The sequence below is a fragment of the Oncorhynchus tshawytscha genome, linkage group LG07 (genome assembly GCF_018296145.1).
Source record: "Oncorhynchus tshawytscha isolate Ot180627B linkage group LG07, Otsh_v2.0, whole genome shotgun sequence".
NCBI classification, from domain to species: Eukaryota; Metazoa; Chordata; class Actinopteri; order Salmoniformes; family Salmonidae; genus Oncorhynchus; species Oncorhynchus tshawytscha.
The window spans coordinates 47,019,292-47,041,594 of NC_056435.1; the positions used below are offsets into that span (position 1 = coordinate 47,019,292).

General features: G+C 44.8%; 1 protein-coding gene across 1 annotated transcript in view; it reads left to right on the plus strand.

Annotated features, from left to right (window-relative positions):
- LOC112254658 (sodium channel protein type 8 subunit alpha-like) overlaps positions 1-22,303 on the plus strand; it is a 118,098-nt gene that overhangs the window by 6,876 nt on the left and 88,919 nt on the right. Inside the window, exons 3-6 of the mRNA XM_024427403.2 lie at positions 16,227-16,357; positions 17,124-17,204; positions 17,327-17,455; positions 20,548-20,639. Of these exons, the coding sequence (XP_024283171.2) occupies positions 16,227-16,357; positions 17,124-17,204; positions 17,327-17,455; positions 20,548-20,639 (433 nt within the window). The remainder of the gene's footprint in view (positions 1-16,226; positions 16,358-17,123; positions 17,205-17,326; positions 17,456-20,547; positions 20,640-22,303) is intronic.

Genomic DNA, 22,303 nt, shown 5'->3' on the forward strand with positions numbered 1-22,303 from the left:
AGTCAAATGGTTGCTTCCCCTACAAGCCCAGGGCACAACAGTACAGTTTCCCTTTCAGTTTAAGCCCCTCTCCCCTCAGCCTCCACCTCCAGTGTAATCCAAGCCCAGGAGAGGAGAGGAGGGGCTGGCTGCACCTTGAGGGTGGTAGAGGTGAGGAGCAGACTGATTCCTGGGCCAACTGGCTGTAATTGGCTGAGTTGCTGGGCTGAGCTGGGCTGGACAGGACTGGAGAAAGGGTTAAGCTGAGCTGGATGGCTGGGCAGGGCTGGAGAAAGGGTTAAGCTGAGCTGGATGGCTGGGCAGGGCCGGAGAAAGGGTTAAGCTGAGCTGGATGGCTGGGCAGGGCTGGAGAAAGGGTTAAGCTGAGCTGGATGGCTGGGCAGGGCTGGAGAAAGGGTTAAGCTGAGCTGGATGGCTGGGCAGGGCTGGAGAAAGGGTTAAGCTGAGCTGGATGGCTGGGCAGGGCTGGAGAAAGGGTTAAGCTGAGCTGGATGGCTGGGCAGGGCTGGAGAAAGGGTTAAGCTGAGCTGGATGGCTGGGCAGGGCTGGAGAAAGGGTTAAGCTGAGCTGGATGGCTGGGCAGGACTGGAGAAAGGGTTAAGCTGAGCTGAATGGCTGGGCAGGGCTGGAGAAAGGGTTAAACTGAGCTGGATGGCTGGGCAGGGCTGGAGAAAGGGTTAAGCTGAGCTGGATGGCTGGGCTAAACTGGGGGCTGGGCTGGCTTGGGTTGGAGGCAGGGCTGAAGGCTAGGCTGGTGGTTGGGCAGGGCTGAGGCTGAGGCTGGTTAAGAGGCTGGACTGAGCTGCAGGCTAGGCTAGGTTAGGATGGAGGCAGGGCTGGGATGGGTTTTCTAGCCTATAAGATAATCTAGGGCCTGCAGGGCTATAGAGGTCCACTCAGCAGTGTGTGTGTCTCCTATGATCTAATGATCCATGGACTTCTATGATGGCAGCCAGAGGAGGGGTGATGGCGAGGTACAATTGCTGCGTCTTCCCCCCTCTCCTTTGTCCTCCCCTCTTCCTTACCCCATTGCCCTATCTGTTATGCTTGGCTCTCTCCTTCTTCTGCCTCTGCTCCCTTGTTCCTTTGTTCTCTCCTCCCTGTCCTTGAGGAGGGACAGAGGTAGACTCGTTCATCAGGTGGTGCTCAGGGCTCCCTCATGCACACCTCTCTCATGTCTGGAGCTGTGTCTGTCTCAGTGACCTCCCTCCCTAGATCTCTGTGTGAATGTGTGTGTTTGTGTGTGTGTGTGTGTGTGTGTGTGCATGCGTGTGAAAGAGTGAATCAGTGTGTGTGTGCGCATGTATGCTATCACGCTTCTCCCTCACTCTGCCCTCCCAAGGACTCTTACCTTTGTGACACACACACTGCAGGCCGGGCTGTGTGTGTGTGTATCAATTACATAAGAGGACCCGGTAGAGAGCAGAGCGCAAGTCACTGACCTGCTGGGACCAGGATGGTCTGAGACAGACAATGGGCCTCCGCCTCCCTGGCCATTCAGAGCGTTTTACTACCTCCCTCCCTCCCCTCTCCCATCCACACCTTCACCTTTCATGACACCTATGGGAGCCCCGGCATGCATATTCATTTGTCACCTCAAAACCTCCTCCTCCTCAATCTCTCAACCTCTTTTCTCTCTCTACCTCTCCAGGTTTCTCATTCTCTCCTCTACTCGACCGCCAATTCCCCTATCCCCTCCCGCTCTCCCCACCTCCATGTGTGCAAGCTTGCGTATGACCGTGTGTGTTGCTGTCAGCTGCAGTGAAACCTGATCACAGCACTCATGAATCGAGTAGGGGAAGAGGGGAGCGGTGCCGGTGAGGGAAAAGTGCAGTCACTGCAGTTTCTCTTCTCCCCTGGCTGTGGTGGATATGTGTGTTAGTGTGTGTGTATCTGTGCATGTGAGCATTTGTGCAGGCGTATGTGCACACACACGTGTGTGTGACAGTGCATGTGTGTGTGAGTACGTGTTTGTTGAAGATGAGGTTGAATTTAAGTTGTGCAAGTGCATGTGTGTGGGAGGAGCCACAGTGAACGCTGTGTTTGCGTGCCCGACAAACATGTGGGCCTGGACCCTTCGTAAAAACTTTTACTTAATTTCACCCACATGATGTCCCAGGTCTAAATCAGTCCCCAACTACAAGGGAACAATGAAACAATACAGTGTAACTGGCTTGGAGGTCCAGAGTTGAGTTTGAGGGAACTAGACAATACAGCACTATTGGTTGTTTAATACAGCATACAGTACATAGAATCTACAATAGCTTAAGCCTGGTTGTTAGATATGTTTGTGCTTCAGACAAGCTAAAACAGGTATGGTCTAGTGACCAAGTGAATGTGAAAGAATGTAGCACTGTTTGCTGTAACCAGCATCTCTCCTGCTAGCCATTCTATCTCTATGGTGTAGTAGTGTGGCCGATGTGAAATGGCTAGCTAGTTAGCGGTGGTGCGCGCTAATAGTGTTTCAGTCGGTGACGTCACTCGCTCTGAGACCTAGTAGTTGTTCCCCTTGCTCTGCAAGGGCCGTGGCTTTTGTTGCGCGATGGGTAACAATGCTTTGTGAGTGACTGTCGTTGATGTGTGCAGAGGGTCCCTGGTTCGAGCCCAGGTTGGGGTGAGGAGAGTGACGGAAGTTATACTGTTACAATAGCATTGACCCCCGTAGCCATTCTATCTCTATGGTGAAGGAGCATTGACCCTTGCTAGCCATTCATACACTGTAAAAAGTGGGACAGCACTGTTGTTCATCCGAAGTGATTTTTCTGATGGGTATGAACCAAATGATGATGTAACCAGACTCTCTCCTGCTAGTCATTCTATCTTTATGATGTAACCAGACTCTCTCCTGCTAGTCATTCTATCTCTAAGATGTAACCAGTCTCTATTGCTAGTCATTCTATCTCTAAGATGTAACCAGTCTCTATTGCTAGTCATTCTATCTCTATGATGTAACCAGTATTTCTCATGCTAGTCTTTCTATCTCTATGATGTAACCAGTCTCTCCTGCTAGTCATTCTATCTCTATGATGTAACCAGAGTCTCTCCTGCTAGTCATTCTATCTCTATGATGTAACCAGAGTCTCTCCTGCTAGTCATTCTATCTCTATGATGTAACCAGAGTCTCTCCTGCTAGTCATTCTATCTCTATGATGTAACCAGAGTCTCTCCTGCTAGTCATTATATCTCTATGATGTAACCAGAGTCTCTCCTGCTAGTCATTCTATCTCTATGGTGTAACCAGAGTCTCTCCTGCTAGTCATTATATCTCTATGATGTAACCAGAGTCTCTATTGCTAGTCATTCTATCCCTATGATGTAACCAGTATTTCTCACACTAGACTTTATATCTCTATGATGTAACCAGAGTCTCTATTGCTAGTCATTATATCTCTATGATGTAACCAGAGTCTCTATTGCTAGTCATTCTATCTCTATGATGTAACCAGAGACTCTATTGCTAGTCATTATATCTCTATGATGTAACCAGAGACTCTATTGCTAGTCATTCTATCCCTATGATGTAACCAGTATTTCTCACACTAGACTTTCTATCTCTATGATGTAACCAGAGTCTCTATTGCTAGTCATTCTATCTCTATGATGTAACCAGAGTCTCTATTGCTTGTCATTCTATCTCTATGATGTAACCAGTATTTCTCACGCTAGTCATTCTATCTCTATGATGTAACCAGTGTCTCTATTGCTAGTCATTATATCTCTATGATGTAACCAGAGTCTCTATTGCTAGTCATTCTATCCCTATGATGTAACCAGTATTTCTCACACTAGACTTTCTATCTCTATGATGTAACCAGAGTCTCTATTGCTAGTCATTCTATCTCTATGATGTAACCAGAGTCTCTATTGCTTGTCATTCTATCTCTATGATGTAACCAGTATTTCTCACGCTAGTCATTCTCTCTATGATGTAACCAGTGTCTCTATTGCTAGTCATTATATCTCTATGATGTAACCAGAGTCTCTATTGCTAGTCATTCTATCCCTATGATGTAACCAGTATTTCTCACACTAGACTTTCTATCTCTATGATGTAACCAGAGTCTCTATTGCTAGTCATTCTATCTCTATGATGTAACCAGAGACTCTATTGCTAGTCATTATATCTCTATGATGTAACCAGAGACTCTATTGCTAGTCATTCTATCCCTATGATGTAACCAGTATTTCTCACACTAGACTTTCTATCTCTATGATGTAACCAGAGTCTCTATTGCTAGTCATTCTATCTCTATGATGTAACCAGTATTTCTCACGCTAGCCTTTCTATCTCTGTGATGTAACCAGAGTCTCTCCTGCTAGTCATTCTATGTCTATGATGTAACCAGAGTCTCTATTGCTAGTCATTCTATCTCTATGATGTAACCAGAGTCTCTCCTGCTAGTCATTCTATCTCTATGATGTAACCAGAGACTCTATTGCTAGTCATTATATCTCTATGATGTAACCAGAGACTCTATTGCTAGTCATTCTATCCCTATGATGTAACCAGTATTTCTCACACTAGACTTTCTATCTCTATGATGTAACCAGAGTCTCTATTGCTAGTCATTCTATCTCTATGATGTAACCAGTATTTCTCACGCTAGCCTTTCTATCTCTGTGATGTAACCAGAGTCTCTCCTGCTAGTCATTCTATGTCTATGATGTAACCAGAGTCTCTATTGCTAGTCATTCTATTTCTATGATGCAACCAGAGTCTCTATTGCTAGTCATTCTATCTCTATGATGTAACCAGTGTCTCTATTGCTAGTCATTCTATCTCTAAGATGTAACCAGAGTCTCTATTGCTAGTCATTCTATCTCTATGATGTAACCAGAGTCTCTATTGCTAGTCATTCTATCTCTATGATGTAACCAGTCTCTATTGCTAGTCATTCTATCTCTAAGATGTAACCAGTCTCTATTGCTAGTCATTCTATCTCTATGATGTAACCAGTATTTCTCATGCTAGTCTTTCTATCTCTATGATGTAACCAGAGTCTCTATTGCTTGTCATTCTATCTCTATGATGTAACCAGTATTTCTCACGCTAGTCATTCTATCTCTATGATGTAACCAGAGTCTCTATTGCTAGTCATTCTATCTCTATGATGTAACCAGAGTCTCTATTGCTAGTCATTCTATTTCTATGCTGCAACCAGAGTCTCTCCTGCTAGTCATTATATCTCTATGATGTAACCAGTGTCTCTATTGCTAGTCATTATATCTCTATGATGTAACCAGAGTCTCTATTGCTAGTCATTCTATCTCTATGATGTAACCAGTGTCTCTATTGCTAGTCATTATATCTCTATGATGTAACCAGAGTCTCTATTGCTAGTCATTCTATCCCTATGATGTGATGTAACCAGTATTTCTCACACTAGACTTTCTATCTCTCTGATGTAACCAGTCTCTCCTGCTAGTCATTGTCAAATCAAAATCAAATCAAATTTATTTATATAGCCCTTCGTACATCAGCTGATATCTCAAAGTGCTGTACAGAAACCCAGCCTAAAACCCCAAACAGCAAGCAATGCAGGTGTAGAAGCACGGTGGCTAGGAAAAACTCCCTAGAAAGGCCAAAACCTAGGAAGAAACCTAGAGAGGAACCAGGCTATGTGGGGTGGCCAGTCCTCTTCTGGCTGTGCCAGGTGGAGATTATAACAGAACATGGCCAAGATGTTCAAATGTTCATAAATGACCAGCATGGTCGAATAATAGTAAGGCAGAACAGTTGAAACTGGAGCAGCAGCATAGTCAGGTGGACTGGGGACAGCAAGGAGTCATCATGTCAGGTAGTCCTGGGGCACGGTCCTAAGGCTCAGGTCCTCCGAGAGAGAGAAAGAAAGAGAGAATTAGAGAGAGCATATGTGGGGTGGCCAGTCCTCTTCTGGCTGTGCCGGGTGGAGATTATAACAGAACATGGCCAAGATGTTCAAATGTTCATAAATGACCAGCATGGTCGAATAATAGTAAGGCAGAACAGTTGAAACTGGAGCAGCAGCACGGTCAGGTGGACTGGGGACAGCAAGGAGTCATCATGTCAGGTAGTCCTGGGGCATGGTCCTAGGGCTCAGGTCAGTTATTATTATATCTCTATGATGTAACCAGTGTCTCTATTGCTAGTCATTATATCTCTATGATGTAACCAGAGACTCTATTGCTAGTCATTCTATCCCTATGATGTAACCAGTATTTCTCACACTAGACTTTCTATCTCTATGATGTAACCAGAGTCTCTATTGCTAGTCATTCTATCTCTATGATGTAACCAGTATTTCTCACGCTAGCCTTTCTATCTCTATGATGTAACCAGAGTCTCTCCTGCTAGTCATTCTATCTCTATGATGTAACCAGTCTCTCCTGCTAGTCATTCTATCTCTATGATGTAACCAGAGTCTCTCCTGCTAGTCATTCTATCTCTATGATGTAACCAGAGTCTCTCCTGCTAGTCATTATATCTCTATGATGTAACCAGTCTCTCCTGCTAGTCATTCTATCTCTATGATGTAACCAGAGTCTCTCCTGCTAGTCATTCTATCTCTATGATGTAACCAGAGTCTCTCCTGCTAGTCATTCTATCTCTATGATGTAACCAGAGTCTCTCCTGCTAGTCATTCTATCTCTATGGTGTAACCAGATTCTCTTCTGCTAGTCATTCTATCTCTATGGTGTAACCAGTGTCTCTATTGCTAGTCATTCTATCTCTATGATGTAACCAGAGTCTCTCCTGCTAGTCATTATATCTCTATGATGTAACCAGAGTCTCTCCTGCTAGTCATTCTATCTCTATGATGTAACCAGAGTCTCTCCTGCTAGTCATTATATCTCTATGATGTAACCAGAGTCTCTCCTGCTAGTCATTCTATCTCTATGGTGTAACCAGAGTCTCTCCTGCTAGTCATTCTATCTCTATGATGTAACCAGTCTCTATTGCTAGTCATTCTATCTCTATGATGTAACCAGTCTCTCCTGCTAGTCATTCTATCTCTATGATGTAACCAGAGTCTCTCCTGCTAGTCATTCTATCTCTATGATGTAACCAGAGTCTCTCCTGCTAGTCATTCTATCTCTATGATGTAACCAGACTCTCTCCTGCTAGTCATTCTATCTCTATGATGTAACCAGATTCTCTCCTGCTAGTCATTCTATATCTATGATGTAACCAGAGTCTCTCCTGCTAGTCATTCTATCTCTATGATGTAACCAGAGTCTCTCCTGCTAGTCATTCTATATCTATGATGTAACCAGAGTCTCTCCTGCTAGTCATTATATCTCTATGATGTAACCAGAGTCTCTCCTGCTAGTCATTCTATCTCTATGATGTAACCAGATTCTCTCCTGCTAGTCATTCTATATCTATGATGTAACCAGAGTCTCTCCTGCTAGTCATTCTATCTCTATGATGTAACCAGTGTCTCTCCTGCTAGTCTTTCTATCTCTATGGTGTAACCAGTATCTCTTCTGCTCATCATTATATCTCTATGATGTAACCAGAGTCTCTCCTGCTAGTCATTCTATCTCTATGATGTAACCAGTGTCTCTCCTGCTAGTCTTTCTATCTCTATGGTGTAACCAGTATCTCTTCTGCTCATCATTCTATCTCTATGATGTAACCAGAGTCTCTCCTGCTAGTCATTCTATCTCTATGATGTAACCAGAGTCTCTCCTGCTAGTCATTCTATCTCTATGATGTAACCAGAGTCTCTCCTGCTAGTCATTCTATCTCTATGGTGTAACCAGATTCTCTTCTGCTAGTCATTCTATCTCTATGGTGTAACCAGTATCTCTTCTGCTAGTCATTCTATCTCTATGATGTAACCAGCATCTCTTCTGCATGGCAGACTGCTGCTGTCCCCAAATAAACCTAGCTGAGTAGCATGCCGACTGGTCATTTCCAATGGCTGATGCTGATTACACAGGAACAGTGAGTAGGTTTGAATGAGTAAAACATATCCAGAATATGTCCTTCATACACTGATATAATTTACCATTGCCAGGTCCCACGTTGGGGACTTTATTCACTTCCTGTCATGCCATGGCTGGGATTTTAAAGAGTCAAATCACCCCCCCCCGACACACACACTTTCCTCTCTCTCTCCCTCTTTCTCTCTCTCTGAGGTGTAGTAAATTAGAGCAAGGGCTTGGCTTTAGCGGTCTGTCTGAGTCCTTAGTGTCTGATGACACAGCATCCTTCTGTACTGCCGAGAGGAGGAGAGGGGGAGTAGAGATGTAGGGAAAGGGGAGGGGGAAGGATGGGGTTTGGGAGGGGGGAGCACACCACACGGGACATCTAGAGGGGATTGATACTCAGTGGAGTTGGACTGGCTATATACACTCTTAGAAAAAAGGGTTCCAAATGGGTTCTTCGGCTGTCCCCGTAGGATAACCCTTTTTGGTTCCATGTGGAATCCTCTGTGACAAGGGTTCTACTTGAAACCAGAAGGGTTCAACCTGGAACCAAAAAGGATTATTCAAAGGGTTCTCCTATGGGGACAGTCGAAGAACCCTTTTAGGTTCTAGATAGCAACCTTTTTTTACAAGAGTGTAGTACATATGTGTGCCAGGGATTGTGGGAGGGAGTGAGGTAGTGTGGTTGGATAATGATGTGTTAGCATTATAGTACATGTGGTTGCGTAAATGCTGGCCAGTAGGTTATGTATGCTGTATACCGTAATGTGACCATCATCTCTGGATGTATTAATGCTAACGTTTTAGCAAGGGTTTACGATGGTTTCTCTCACTGAATGTGTTTCTGTTTGCGAAGGTCATTGATGTCTTAGACGATGATTCAGACAAAAATCCTGGCTGAAGTCAGGTGTTTAAAGAACAGTCTAATTACCCCCAGCTGTGGTAGGCTACTCCCCCTCCCTCAATGACCTACTCTCCATTGTTTCCCATTTAGCCTTCTGTCATGTCTTTCTCTTTCTCTCTGCTGCATGCTGCCTACCCATCCCCCCTCCCTCCCTCCCTCCCTCCCTCCCTCCCTCCCTCCCTCCCTCCCTCCCTCCCTCCCCCTCCCTCCCTCCCTCCCTCCCTCCCTCCCTCCCTCCCTCCCTCCCTACATCTACCATCCCTCTCTTCCCTCCCTCCCTACATCTACCCATCCCTCTCCTCCCTCCATCTACCCATCCCTCTCCTCCCTCCCTCCCTCCCTCCCTCCCTCCCTCCCTCCCTCCCTCCCTCCCTCCCTCCCTCCCTCCCTCCCTCCCTCCCTCCCTCCCTACATCTACCCATCCCTCTCCTCCCTCCCTCCCTCTCTCCCTACATCTACCATCCCTCTCCTCCCTCCCTCCCTCCCTACATCTACCCATCCCTCTCCTCCCTCCCTCCCTCCCTACATCTACCCATCCCTCTCCTCCCTCCCTCCCTCCCTACATCTACCCATCCCTCTCCTCACTCCCTCCCTCCCTACATCTACCCATCCCTCTCCTCACTCCCTCCCTCCCTACATCTACCCATCCCTCTCCTCCCTCCCTCCCTCCCTCACTACATCTACCCATCCCTCTCCTCCCTCCCTACATCTACCCATCCCTCTCCACCCTCCCTCCCTCCCTACATCTACCCATCCCTCTCCTCCTTCCCTCCCTCCCTCCCTACATCTACCCATCCCTCTCCTCACTCCCTCCCTCCCTACATCTACCCATCCCTCCCTCCCCCTCCCTCCCTCCCTCCCTCCTCCCTCCCTCCCTCCCTCCCTCCCTCCCTCCCTCCCTCCCTCCCTCCCTCCCTCCCTCCCTCCCTCCCTCCCTCCCTCTCCCTCCCTCCCTCCCTCACTACATCTACCCATCCCTCTCCTCCCTCCCTACATCTACCCATCCCTCTCCACCCTCCCTCCCTCCCTACATCTACCCATCCCTCTCCTCCCTCCCTCCCTCCCTCCCTCCCTCCCTCCCTCCCTCCCTCCCTCCCTCCCTCCCTCCCTCCCTCCCTCCCTACATCTACCCATCCCTCTCCACCCTCCCTCCCTCCCTACATCTACCCATCCCTCTCCTCCCTCCCTACATCTACCCATCCCTCTCCACCCTCCCTCCCTCCCTACATCTACCCATCCCTTTCCTCCCTCCATCCCTCCCTACATCTACCCATGCCTCTCCTCCCTCCCTCCCTCCTTACATCTAACCCATACCTCTCCTCACTCCCTCCCTCCCTACATCTACCCACCCCTCGCCTCCCTCCCTCCCTACATCTACCCATCCCTCTCCACCCTCCCTCCCTCCCTACATCTACCCATCCCTCTCCTCCCTCCCTCCCTCCCTCCCTCCCTCCCTACATCTACCCATCCCTCTCCTCACTCCCTCCCTCCCTCCCTACATCTAGCCATCCATCTCTGCTATGACTCTCTCCCCTCTGCAGCTCTCAGGGTTTTCTTCTGCATTCCTCCCTCTCCCCCTCCACCCCCTCATTCCCTTCTCTCTATCTCTCTCTTTCTCCTCCACTGCGTGCCCCCATTCCTATCTCTCTCTCTCCTTATTTTGCTCCCTCTCTCTTTGTCTGTCTTTGCTGCTGTCCCTGTATCCCTGCATGCCCCCTCCACATCCCTCTCTCACTGCTCCACTGCATGCCTCTCCCCCGCCCTCCTTCCTCTCCCTCTCTTTGGTTGTCTCTGCAGCTGCATTCTGCCTCCTATTCCTGCATATGTATTTCTCTTCAAAGCTTCTATTGTGGCTGATGAAACTTGCAGTAGCTTTGCAGCAAATCCGTCATGAGACATTCCGTTTGCATTGTGTGTGTACTAGTACTTAGATCAGTGGGACTGCATTCCTGTGTGTGTACTAGTATTTAGATCAGTGGGACTGCATTCCTGTGTGTGTACTAGTACTTTGATCAGTGGGACTGCATTCCTGTGTGTGTACTAGTATTTAGATCAGTGGGACTGCATTCCTGTGTGTGTACTAGTATTTAGATCAGTGGGACTACATTCCTGTGTGTGTACTGGTATTTAGATCAGTGGGACTACATTCCTGTGTGTGTACTAGTATTTAGATCAGTGGGACTACATTCCTGTGTGTGTACTAGTATTTAGATCAGTGGGACTACATTCCCGTGTGTGTACTAGTATTTAGATCAGTGGGACTGCATTCCTGTGTGTGTACTAGTATTTAGATCAGTGGGACTGCATTCCTGTGTGTGTACTAGTATTTAGATCAGTGGGACTACATTCCTGTGTGCGTACTAGTATTTAGATCAGTGGGACTACATTCCTGTGTGTGTACTAGTATTTAGATCAGTGGGACTACATTCCTGTGTGTGTACTAGTATTTAGATCAGTGGGACTACATTCCTGTGTGTGTACTAGTATTTAGATCAGTGGGACTACATTCCTGTGTGTGTACTAGTATTTAGATCAGTGGGACTGCATTCCTGTGTGTGTACTAGTATTTAGATCAGTGGGACTGCATTCCTGTGTGTGTACTAGTATTTAGATCAGTGGGACTGCATTGCTGTGTGTGTACTAGTATTTAGATCAGTGGGACTGCATTGCTGTGTGTGTACTAGTATTTAGATCAGTGGGACTGCATTCCTGTGTGTGTACTAGTATTTAGATCAGGGGGACTACATTCCTGTGTGCGTACTAGTATTTAGATCAGTGGGACTGCATTCCTGTGTGTGTACTAGTATTTAGATCAGTGGGACTGCATTCCTGTGTGTGTACTAGTATTTAGATCAGTGGGACTGCATTCCTGTGTGTGTACTAGTATTTAGATCAGTGGGACTACATTCCTGTGTGCGTACTAGTATTTAGATCAGTGGGACTACATTCCTGTGTGTGTACTAGTATTTAGATCAGTGGGACTACATTCCTGTGTGTGTACTAGTATTTAGATCAGTGGGACTACATTCCTGTGTGTGTACTAGTATTTAGATCAGTGGGACTACATTCCTGTGTGTGTACTAGTATTTAGATCAGTGGGACTGCATTCCTGTGTGTGTACTAGTATTTAGATCAGTGGGACTGCATTCCTGTGTGTGTACTAGTATTTAGATCAGTGGGACTGCATTGCTGTGTGTGTACTAGTATTTAGATCAGTGGGACTGCATTGCTGTGTGTGTACTAGTATTTAGATCAGTGGGACTGCATTCCTGTGTGTGTACTAGTATTTAGATCAGGGGGACTACATTCCTGTGTGCGTACTAGTATTTAGATCAGTGGGACTGCATTCCTGTGTGTGTACTAGTATTTAGATCAGTGGGACTGCATTCCTGTGTGTGTACTAGTCTAGGACCTGTGCCACTGTGTTTATTTGATTTTTTATTTAACCAGGTAGGCTAGTTGAGAACAAGTTCTCATTTACAACTGCGACCTGGCCAAGATAAAGCAAAGCAGTGTGACACAGACAACAACACAAAGTTACACATGGAATAACATGGAATAAACAATAAACAAGCCAATGACACAGTAGAAAAAAGAAAGTCTATTTATGTGTGATGGTGTGTGTTTATGCATGTGAAGCGTGCCTTTGATTATCACACAGTGGGTCCAGCACACTCATGCATCAAACAGTTGATATGTATTGGCCCACTTCAATATGTCCGGGAATCGTAGGCTAGTTAGCCTACTCTCCTCTCCATAGTAATGGGGCGCCTCACTATGTCCTGGCTCCTATCCTCCTATAGGCTACATCCCCCTCTCCTTCCTTCTTCTCTCTCTCTCTCACTGACTGACTGACTGTCCGCTATCCACAGCCATATTCCGCTATCCACAGCCATACAAAGCCATATACAGTAGCCAGTTAGTGTAATCAATAGCAGATTTTCTCCCTCCTCTCTCTCCACATCCATCCAGCTTACAGACATACCCTTTACAATTTAATTATGATTCTGTATGTACGTTGATTGCAGTATGCCATAGTGGATGACCTAAATTGAAACACAGGCCTAGCATATTAGCGATGAAACCAATGTATGGGGTGTGTGTGCATGCATGTGTGTATGTCAGTGTGTGTGTATGATGTGTCATCACAAAATGAAAACTGTTCGGGAGCAAATAACTGCAGATGTCAGGGAAAATCTCTACAGATTGGTCCAATGAAATATTGTATTGAGAATCTGTAGTTATTATGGCTCAATAATGTCAGTGAATCAAAGGCCTGTCAGAATATGAATGACTATTCCTGGCTGATAGCAGTAGATAAGATTAATATGATTCTTTAATCACATTTAACATGATTAATGACATTGGAATGTAACCATTTGGTGCCAATAAGACTATTAGAACCATGCAAACAGAGGCTTACCTGTGTGTCCTAAACTAAAGCTATGTCCTCAGAGGGTCTGAAGTAAAAGTTGCCTTCACTCCCCAGGGAAGGAGGGAAGAAAGAGAGGGAGGGAGGGAGGGAGGAGTTGAAGATCAGGACAACCAGAGAGAACACATACACCTAACATGAGGCTATAGGAACCAAATCTGTGGCCATGTTGACAATGAGCAGAGCAGGCCACTCATTACACGTCTCCTCTGTCATAGCATCATTTGACTCCCCACATTTCTTTGAACGTTAGATTTTTGCTGTAGCCCTAATTTGTACCTGGGCCTAATTTGAACCTACACCAGACAATGATTGGGGTAAATGATAGAGGCAGACCATTTTTTCTGACAGGAAGAAATGGTGAGGATTTGAGTTAGCCTAGCTATAGATAGTTTATGGTCAAAAAGAAAGGAGAGGAAGAAATACTTAGGGAAGGAGAGAGCGAGGGATCAGGGGAGAGTGAGGAGTGTTGTAATAAAGATAGAGAATACATTTAGTCTTTCCCCAGACTGCTCTGCAGCCACCACTCGCTACTTTAATCTAATTAGCTTTCAGGACACTCCTGTCTCAGGACACCTCTGTCTTGTTGCCCAGCCGCTCCTTGCCAGTGTTTCCCTTGGAGTGTGTGACAAACGGACAGTCCCAGTGTGTGTGTGTGTGTGAGAGAGAGAGAGAGTTTGTCTGAAGTCCTTTTTGGCGTCTCTATATACCTACTGTATGTCTTTGTAGGTGTGGATTCTTTCTGTTTGTTGAGCTTGCCATGTGAACAGTTTAGTTTTTAATGTGTTAGTCTGACTTTGTGTTTCTGTTGTAAATGTGTGAGGCTTACAGACAACGGGTTGTTTGACTGTGTGTGAATCGGGCTGTATCTGTGTTCAGTGTGTAGTATGGTGAGCTGAGATGTTTTAGTGTTTAATTCTATGCGTGTTGGCCTATGTTGCGTGGGGTGCGGTATACAGTAGGAAGGTACTGCAGAGATCATCTGGACTCATGTGTAACGTAGCACCCCTCTCTCTCTCTGTCTCTCTGGGTATGGTTGTGAACAGGACTAATGAATGAAGTGGAGCCAGAAAAGTTAATGTAGGCACTTATAATTAACAGTACGGCTGATTGTCTACTGGTGACGCTTCTGCTGTGATGTCTCTTTCCTCTCACTCCCTGTGCACACACACACCGACATACAAGCGTGCATATACGCATGCACACAAACACACCTGTGCGCTCATACATAAATGCAATCGCATACAGCCCTCACACACACACACACACACGCACTCTCCTTCTCTCAGAACTCTGGGCCTAACCTCACCACCGCCAGCCCAGCCCCACTTGGCCCGGGCCTGTTTATGGGATGGGGAGTGGTTGTTGAGAGGATGGAGTCAGCAGATCTAGGCTTGATCGATGGCAGCGTTTGCAGTTCTTTTCCAGTAAGAGCTTTAAGCTGGGAGAAGAAGACAACTATTTGGCCACAGACTGGAGAGAAGGGAGAGGAACACAGGAAGGAAGGAACAGACACAAACACTGGGATATCTGACTGTCACCGTCAGTCAGGGGCTCTTAGTTACTCTTAGTAGTTAGATAGTGCAAAGTACTTTTTGAAATGTTGAAAAACGCAACGACATTTGAAGTTTTTTAGTTATTAGGCTACTCAGACCTGGCCATTGAATTCCATTTGATATTTTACACACATTCCGTAATAGTTGTGAAATATGTCTTCTCATTAGTAAAAGAGGCATGTGCATGTGCTTTAGTGGAAGAGACTAAAGGTCATGGTTGACTTAAAGACATGCTCTGGAACTTTGCCGAGTACTAAGTATTTTTTAAACCTCCCGCTTTGGGCTGGATATGTCAATGTGTAGTTCATTCATGCAGAATCTATGAGCAGAATTAATTTCACCTCAACTAGCCACAAAATCCCTACTTTGAAAGTGACTGTTTTCCCTACATTTCCCCCAAGAGGGCCAGCTCCCTAGCAATTCAAGTTCTAGCCAAAGAGCTTCAGCCCTTCACTAGCAAGATACACACACACACACACACACACACACACACACACACACACACACACACACACACACACACACACACACACACACACACACACAGGAGAGAGAGAGAGCCTTGACGTGGTGCACATATCTGCACCTGTGTGACATAGTAAGCTATTTTACTTTGAGAACTACTGGCTAAAAAGTATGCAAATTACTAAAGAATCAGAATTCTCTGCCTTACTGTTCTATAATGAGAGAAGATGTTGTGGTTGTCTTTGCTGTTCAGCCTGTGCCCTAGTATGTGCATAAAACACATGGTCAGCACATCTTAGGATATACCCTGTTTATACCTCAGTAACAAATAAGTTACCAATATTGGTTTACCCTCTTGTTGATTGCTTTTGGGAGGAAATGCACAGAGTACTCCTTATGGTGCCATGTTAAAGTGGGTTTAAACTTGAAAACTACTTGTGGTCGTAATACAACAGAATTCTTCTTGTAGTGAATGGGCATGGCAAACTGAAGCAGCAAGTTCCATAAAATGAGTGGCGCCACCCTGTGTGCCCTGTGACTCAGCGATGAGGTCTGCAGTGACTCAGAGATCAGATCAGCCAATGAACAGTTAGCTTAGTGTACCTTAGTCATGACTTCCCATTTCTGTTATCTCAGCATGGGATGTACTGTATGTGTCATGAAACCCTGATGAAGGCAGCATATTTACATCGGAGCCATGAGATTGTGCAGCTTTTCTTTTCTACATGTCCCGTATGTGTCATGCCTTGTATTGCTCTTGTTAATGCAGCTCTCTCTCTCTCTCTCTCTCTCTCTCCCCCTCTCCCTCTCCCTCTCCCTCTCCCTCTCTCTCTCTCTCTCTCTCTCTCTCTCTCTCTCTCTCTCTCTCTCTCTCTCTCTCTCTCTCTCTCTCTCTCTCTCTCTCTCTCTCTCTCTCTCTCTCTCTCTCTCTCTCTCTCTCTCTCTCTCTCTCCAGACATTTATAGTCCTAAACAAAGGGAAAACAATCTTCCGCTTCCACGCCACGGACTCCTTGTACGTCATCAGCCCTTTTAGTCACTTTAGGCGAATAGCAATTAAGATTTTGATACACTCATATCCTTTCAAGTGGTGCATTGTCTTGCTTTGAAATTATGATTTTGTTGTTTACCATGGGGAAATGACAGAGCATGTACATGTACTTCTGCAATGTACTGTACATAATATTAAGGTTGAAGGAGCTAGTGATTGTGATGTTTTCTTTTGATCGGTTGAAGAATCAGAGAAGAGGTGATACAGGCCAAATCATCCTTGTGCATTGATCTGGATCTTGTGACCCACACTGTCCGGAAAAATCTTTCCTCCCTTATCCGGATACCCTGGATCCACATCTCGTTAAATATTTAATGGATGGGGCCACTGCATCGCAGTGCTAGAGGCGGCACTACAGACCTGGGTTCGATCCCAGGCTGTATCACAACCGGCCGTGATTGGGAGTCCCATAGGGCGGTGCACAATTGGCCCAGCGTCATCCAGGTTAGGGGAGGGTTTGGTCGAGGGGGCATTTCTTGGCTCATCGCGCTCTAGCAACTCCTTGTGGCGGGCTAGGCACCTGCAGGCTGATCTCGGTCATCAGTTAAACGGTGTTTCCTCCGTTTGAGGTGGGTCATGTTTCGGAGGAAGCATGACTTGACCTTTGCCTCCCGAGCCGAGACAAGATCGAAATTGCGGAGAAAAAAGGGTTAAAATTACATTTTAAAAATAATGGATGAACTGTGTCATTGTAGAGTGTCTCACAGTATATTCAACTATGTTCCTACTGTATGTTGATGGGTGGTGGAGTTTATATGGTCATCAACCTTTTCTTAACTCTCTTCCCTGTTACGGTATTCAGTATGATCATCATGAGCACCATTTTGACCAACTGTGTTTTCATGACATTTAGTGATCCTCCAGAATGGAACAAGATAGTAGAGTAAGTATTGATTTATAACTCCCTATGTACATTCATAAACTGTTTAGAACACATTTATAAACAAATATGCATTTATTCACATATCTCACCCTTTCACTGTCTCTCGTCTTATTGTGCTCTAGGTATACCTTCACAGGTATCTACACCTTCGAATCACTTACCAAGATTGTGGCGCGAGGCTTTTGTATAGACGGGTTCACTTTTCTACGAGATCCATGGAACTGGCTGGACTTCATGGTGATCTCTATGGCGTAAGTAGTCCACCTCCTCCCAATATTCCTCTCTCTACACCTCGATCTCTCTCTGCACTGCCATCTCTACCAGGGTGACGGGGTTGGGCCAGGCAGTACATTCCACACCAGAGAATTTAGCAAATCATGCAAATTAATCCAAGATGATGAAGCATCTCCAAATATTAATTCCGCAAAATATAATTAATTCAACTGAATCATTCAGTCAATAGGACATACAGTATATGTTAGTACAGGTACAGTGCATTCAGAAAGTATTCAGTCCCTTTGACTTTTTCCCAATTTTATTACGTTACCCTTATTGTAAAATGGATTCAATGGTTTTTTGCCCCTCATCAATCTACATACAATACCCAATAATGATGAAGCAAAAACGGGTTTTTATACATTTTTGGAAATGTATTTAAAAGAAAGCTACTGAAATTTCACATTTACATAAGTATTCAGACCTTTTACTCAGTACTTGGTTGAAGCATCTTTGGCAGCGATTACAGCCTCAAGTCTTCTTGGGTATGACGCTACAAGCTTGGCACGCCTGTATTTGGGGAGTTTCTCCCATTCTTCTCTGCAGATCCTCTCAAGCTCTGTCAGGTTGGATGGGGAGCGATGCTGCAAAGCTATTTTCAAGTCTCTCCAGAGATGTTCGATCAGGTTCAAGTCCGGGCTCTGGCTGGGTCACTCAACGACATTGTCCAGACTTGTCCAAAAGCCACTCCTGCGTTGTCTTCACTGTGTGCTTAGGGTCATTGTTCAGTCTGAGGTCCTGAGTGCTCTGGAGCAGGTTTTCATCAAGGATCTCTCTGTACTTTGCTCCTTTCATCTTTCCCTCGATCCTGACTAGTCTTCCAGTCCCTGTCGCTGATAAACATCCCCACACCATGATGCTGCCATCGCCATGCTTTACCGTCGGGATGGTGCCAGGTTTCCTCCAGATGTGATGCTTGACATTCAGGCCAAATAGTTCAATCTTGGTTTCATCAGACCACAGAATCTCGTTTCTCATGGTCTGAGAGTCCTTTAGGTGCCTTTTGGCAAACTCCAAGCGGGGTGTCATGTGCCTTTTACTGAGGAGTGGCTTCTGTCTGGCCACTACACCATAAAGGCTTGATTGGTGGAGTTCTGCAGAGATGGCTGTCCTTCTGAAAGGTTCTCCCATCTCCACAGAGGAACTCTGGAGCTCTGTCAGAGTGACCATTGGGTTCTTGGTCACCTCCCTGACCAAAATCCCCCGGTTTTCAGTTTGGCAGGGCGGCCAGCTCTAGGAAGAGTCTTGGTGGTTCCAAACTTCTTCCATTTAAGAATTATGGAGGCCACTGTGTTTTTGGCGACCTTCAATGCTGCAGAAGTTTTTTGGTACCCTTCTCCAGATTTGTGCCCCAACACAATCCTGTCTTGAAGCTCTACGGACAATTCCTTTGACCTCATGGCTTGCTTTTTGCTCTGACATGCACTGTCAACTGTGGGACATACAGACAGGTGTTTGCCTTTCCAAATCATGTACAATCAATTGAATTTAGCACAGGTGGACTCTAATCAAGTTGTGGAAACATCTCAAGGATGATCAATAGAAACAGGATGCACCTGTGCTCAATTTCAAGTCTCATAGCAAAGGGTCTGAATTTGATATCAGTTTTTTATTTATTAACACATTTGAAACAATTCTAAAAACCTGTTTTTGCTTTGTCATTATGGGGTATTGTATGTAGATTGATAAGAAAACAATTATATTTAATACATTTTAGAATAAGGATGTAATGTAAGAAAATGTGGAAAAAGTCAAGGGGTTAGAATACTTTTCGAATGCACTGTATATTTGTAATGTTGAATTTTATGAGAATGACACACATATGCATGGGTTTGTTGAAAGAGAATCCATTTTCATGCGATGGCTAACTAGTTAAATTCTAGAGAGTGAGATAGCTCCTTGAAATGATGTAGAGTTTATACAGATGCGTAAATTCTAGAGAGTGAGATAGCTCCTTGAAATGATGTAGAGTTTATACAGATGCGTAAATTCTAGAGAGTGAGATAGCTCCTTGAAATGATGTAGAGTTTATACAGATGCGTAAATTCTAGAGAGTGAGATAGCTCCTTGAAATGATGTAGAGTTTATACAGATGCGTAAAAAAACGAATCTGGTTACTCTACTTGTATCCTCCTTTAAAAACAACATGTTGCAGAGGGGGGATATCCTACCAAAGAAGATGATTTCAATGGTCAGGGATAGGAGTCTTTTTGGGATTTGGTAAAAGGAGATTTTGATGATTGAAAGTTATGCAAATATTGTAATTGTTCGAGTTTGGCAAGGAATGATTGCCCTGCCCCAATTTTAGCACAACAATATGTTTTCTCTGATTTATCTGTGTAACATTTTGAAACATTTGGTTGAAACATTTTGGGCCATACCGTGTATTTCTTTCTTTATTTTGTATTTTCCTATCTTCCTTTTTATTCCTTTATTTTATTTTTGTATTTTCTTCTATTCAAGGTTGGGGTCAATTCCATTTCAATTCAGTCAGTTCAGGAAGTAAACTGAAATTCCAAATATTTTCAATAACAAAAAAATGTAATTGGAATTTCAGTTTACTTACTGAACTGACTGAATTGAAATGGCATTTACCACAATCCTGCCTTCTTTCTCTCTTTCATTCTGGAACGACTGCTGAGTAACTGTGATCTGATCCACTCTGCAGGTATATAACAGAGTTTGTAAACCTAGGCAATGTGTCAGCTCTGCGTACGTTCAGGGTTCTGAGGGCTTTGAAAACTATTTCTGTTATCCCAGGTAAGACTGTGCAGATGTGTGTGTGCGGGCAGGCGGGCGAGTTGCTGGGGTCAGTGTTAGGTGTGGTTTTGTTTCTGTTTCTTTTAGTTTACTCTTCCACCTTCGCTCCTCTCTCCTGGAGGGATAGGCACTTCTCACTCTCTCTCGCTGTGGTGTCCCCTCCTCCTGCCGGTCATCTTCTTCGGTGGTGATGGTGCTGGTGTGGTGCACTTGGCGTCCGTGTGTGTGACCTGTAGGTTTGTGTGTGTTACCGTTTATGTTTTTTGTCATGGTGTTTTGTTCTGTGTGTGATCCTACCCCGTTACAGATATGTAACAGAATTTGTGGACCTGGGGAATGTCTCGGCGCTGAGAACGTTCAGAGTTCTCCGAGCATTGAAAACTATTTCTGTGATTCCAGGTGAGACTCCCATTTAAACACTAAAGCCAAGTTTATTTTGATTTCTCATTAAATGGATTCTCATAATTTCTTATTACTTTAGACTCTTAAAGAGGATGCCTCAGAAACGATAACTGTTTTGTTGACTTTTTATTTTCCAAACGATCAAAAATGGTAGCAATACATTTTTGATAGGCTTCGCAGTCTACTGGCAGTCTTGTGGTGTTAAGTTGAAAAGGTGCTCCTGATATGACATACTAGAAGACAAACAACCCATATAATACACAGGTGGGATACACTGCAAATGTTGTATTAATGCTTGTATTTTAATAATATTCTCCCCCAAAGTGACATTAACAGATTCATACAGTATACTGAGAGCAGATCGTATGGGTAGGAACCTGAGTTGTCCCCCAAGGAAAACGTCAGGCCCTAGTTGATAACTCTCCCATGGTTAAGAAAAACTCAGGGTCTTAGTATGAGGAGTAGTAAAAATGCAAAATAGTTATTATTATTGACATCTTAACCTCCAAGTCAAAGTGATAGACAAGGGTTTCACACTCACACATTGTATCTTATTTAGACCATGAGGATCTCTTCAGAGGTTCGATTCACTTTCCAACAGAGAGTCATGTGTTGACATCCACCAAATGAATGAATCGAGGTAAATACAGAACGTTTAGGACCTTTGATGAGTTTGTGTTCAAATTTCTACCTTAGTTGTTGTCACCATCTTAAAACACATCACATTTCTGTATGAAGCCCTGACCATAACGGAGCACTCTGACGAACAATGAATTCCTTAAGACTGCCAAGCCTAGTTTGACAACACACTTTATGCTGCATGAAGCTTTTCAAGACACCTGCTTTTTTATCTTACAACTTTGGCTTTTAAGGAGCTTCTTTACTTTGAATTCCATTCTGTTATGATTATAACAGTGAACTCCTAAATGTGGACTTTTAGTTTCTGAGAAGATCTTTGTTAATCCTGGGGCATTAAGGCATAAACACAACAGAGAAAGTAACTACAGGAAATAAACACAGTGGTAGCACAACTGATTTTCAATCCAACAGTTCCAATGGTGCAGATATATACCCCCCCCAGAGAAAAACTCATTGGAGATCCACCTGAAGGCTTTTTCTCGGGGGGGAAAGTGTCGGATTGAAAATCAGTTATGTGTTGTGTACACACACACACACACACACACAAACTTAGTTAGCCTTTAGAGATTTTGTAGAACTTCGACTGCAGAACACTTTAATGGTGCAAAAGTGTTGTTGAACAAATGTCTGGGGCAGGAAGTAAATGTGAATTTGTGCATTAAATACATCTAGTCCAGTAAGTAGTGTTGGCTCAGTCTCCAGTGTAGGCCTCTGATCTAAAGGGGTCCCAACCTAAAAGGCTCACCCAGTGGGGATCACACCACACAGCACGAGTGGGACATGATGGGGGTGCCTAGGATGGGAACCATTCTAACCATGGGAACCAAGCTAAGTCACCATCCCGGTTGCCAGACAGACAGGTGATGATGACATGGAGTCAATTCCTTCAGCCTTGGCGTTTAAATGACCTGCATGCAACCTGCCATTCCCACTTGTCCCCACTTACCCTTGCCCCCCTCGTCTACCCTCTCTTCTCTTCCAACTTCTTCCTCTGACTGAACCCATTCCTGCGCTCTCTCTTC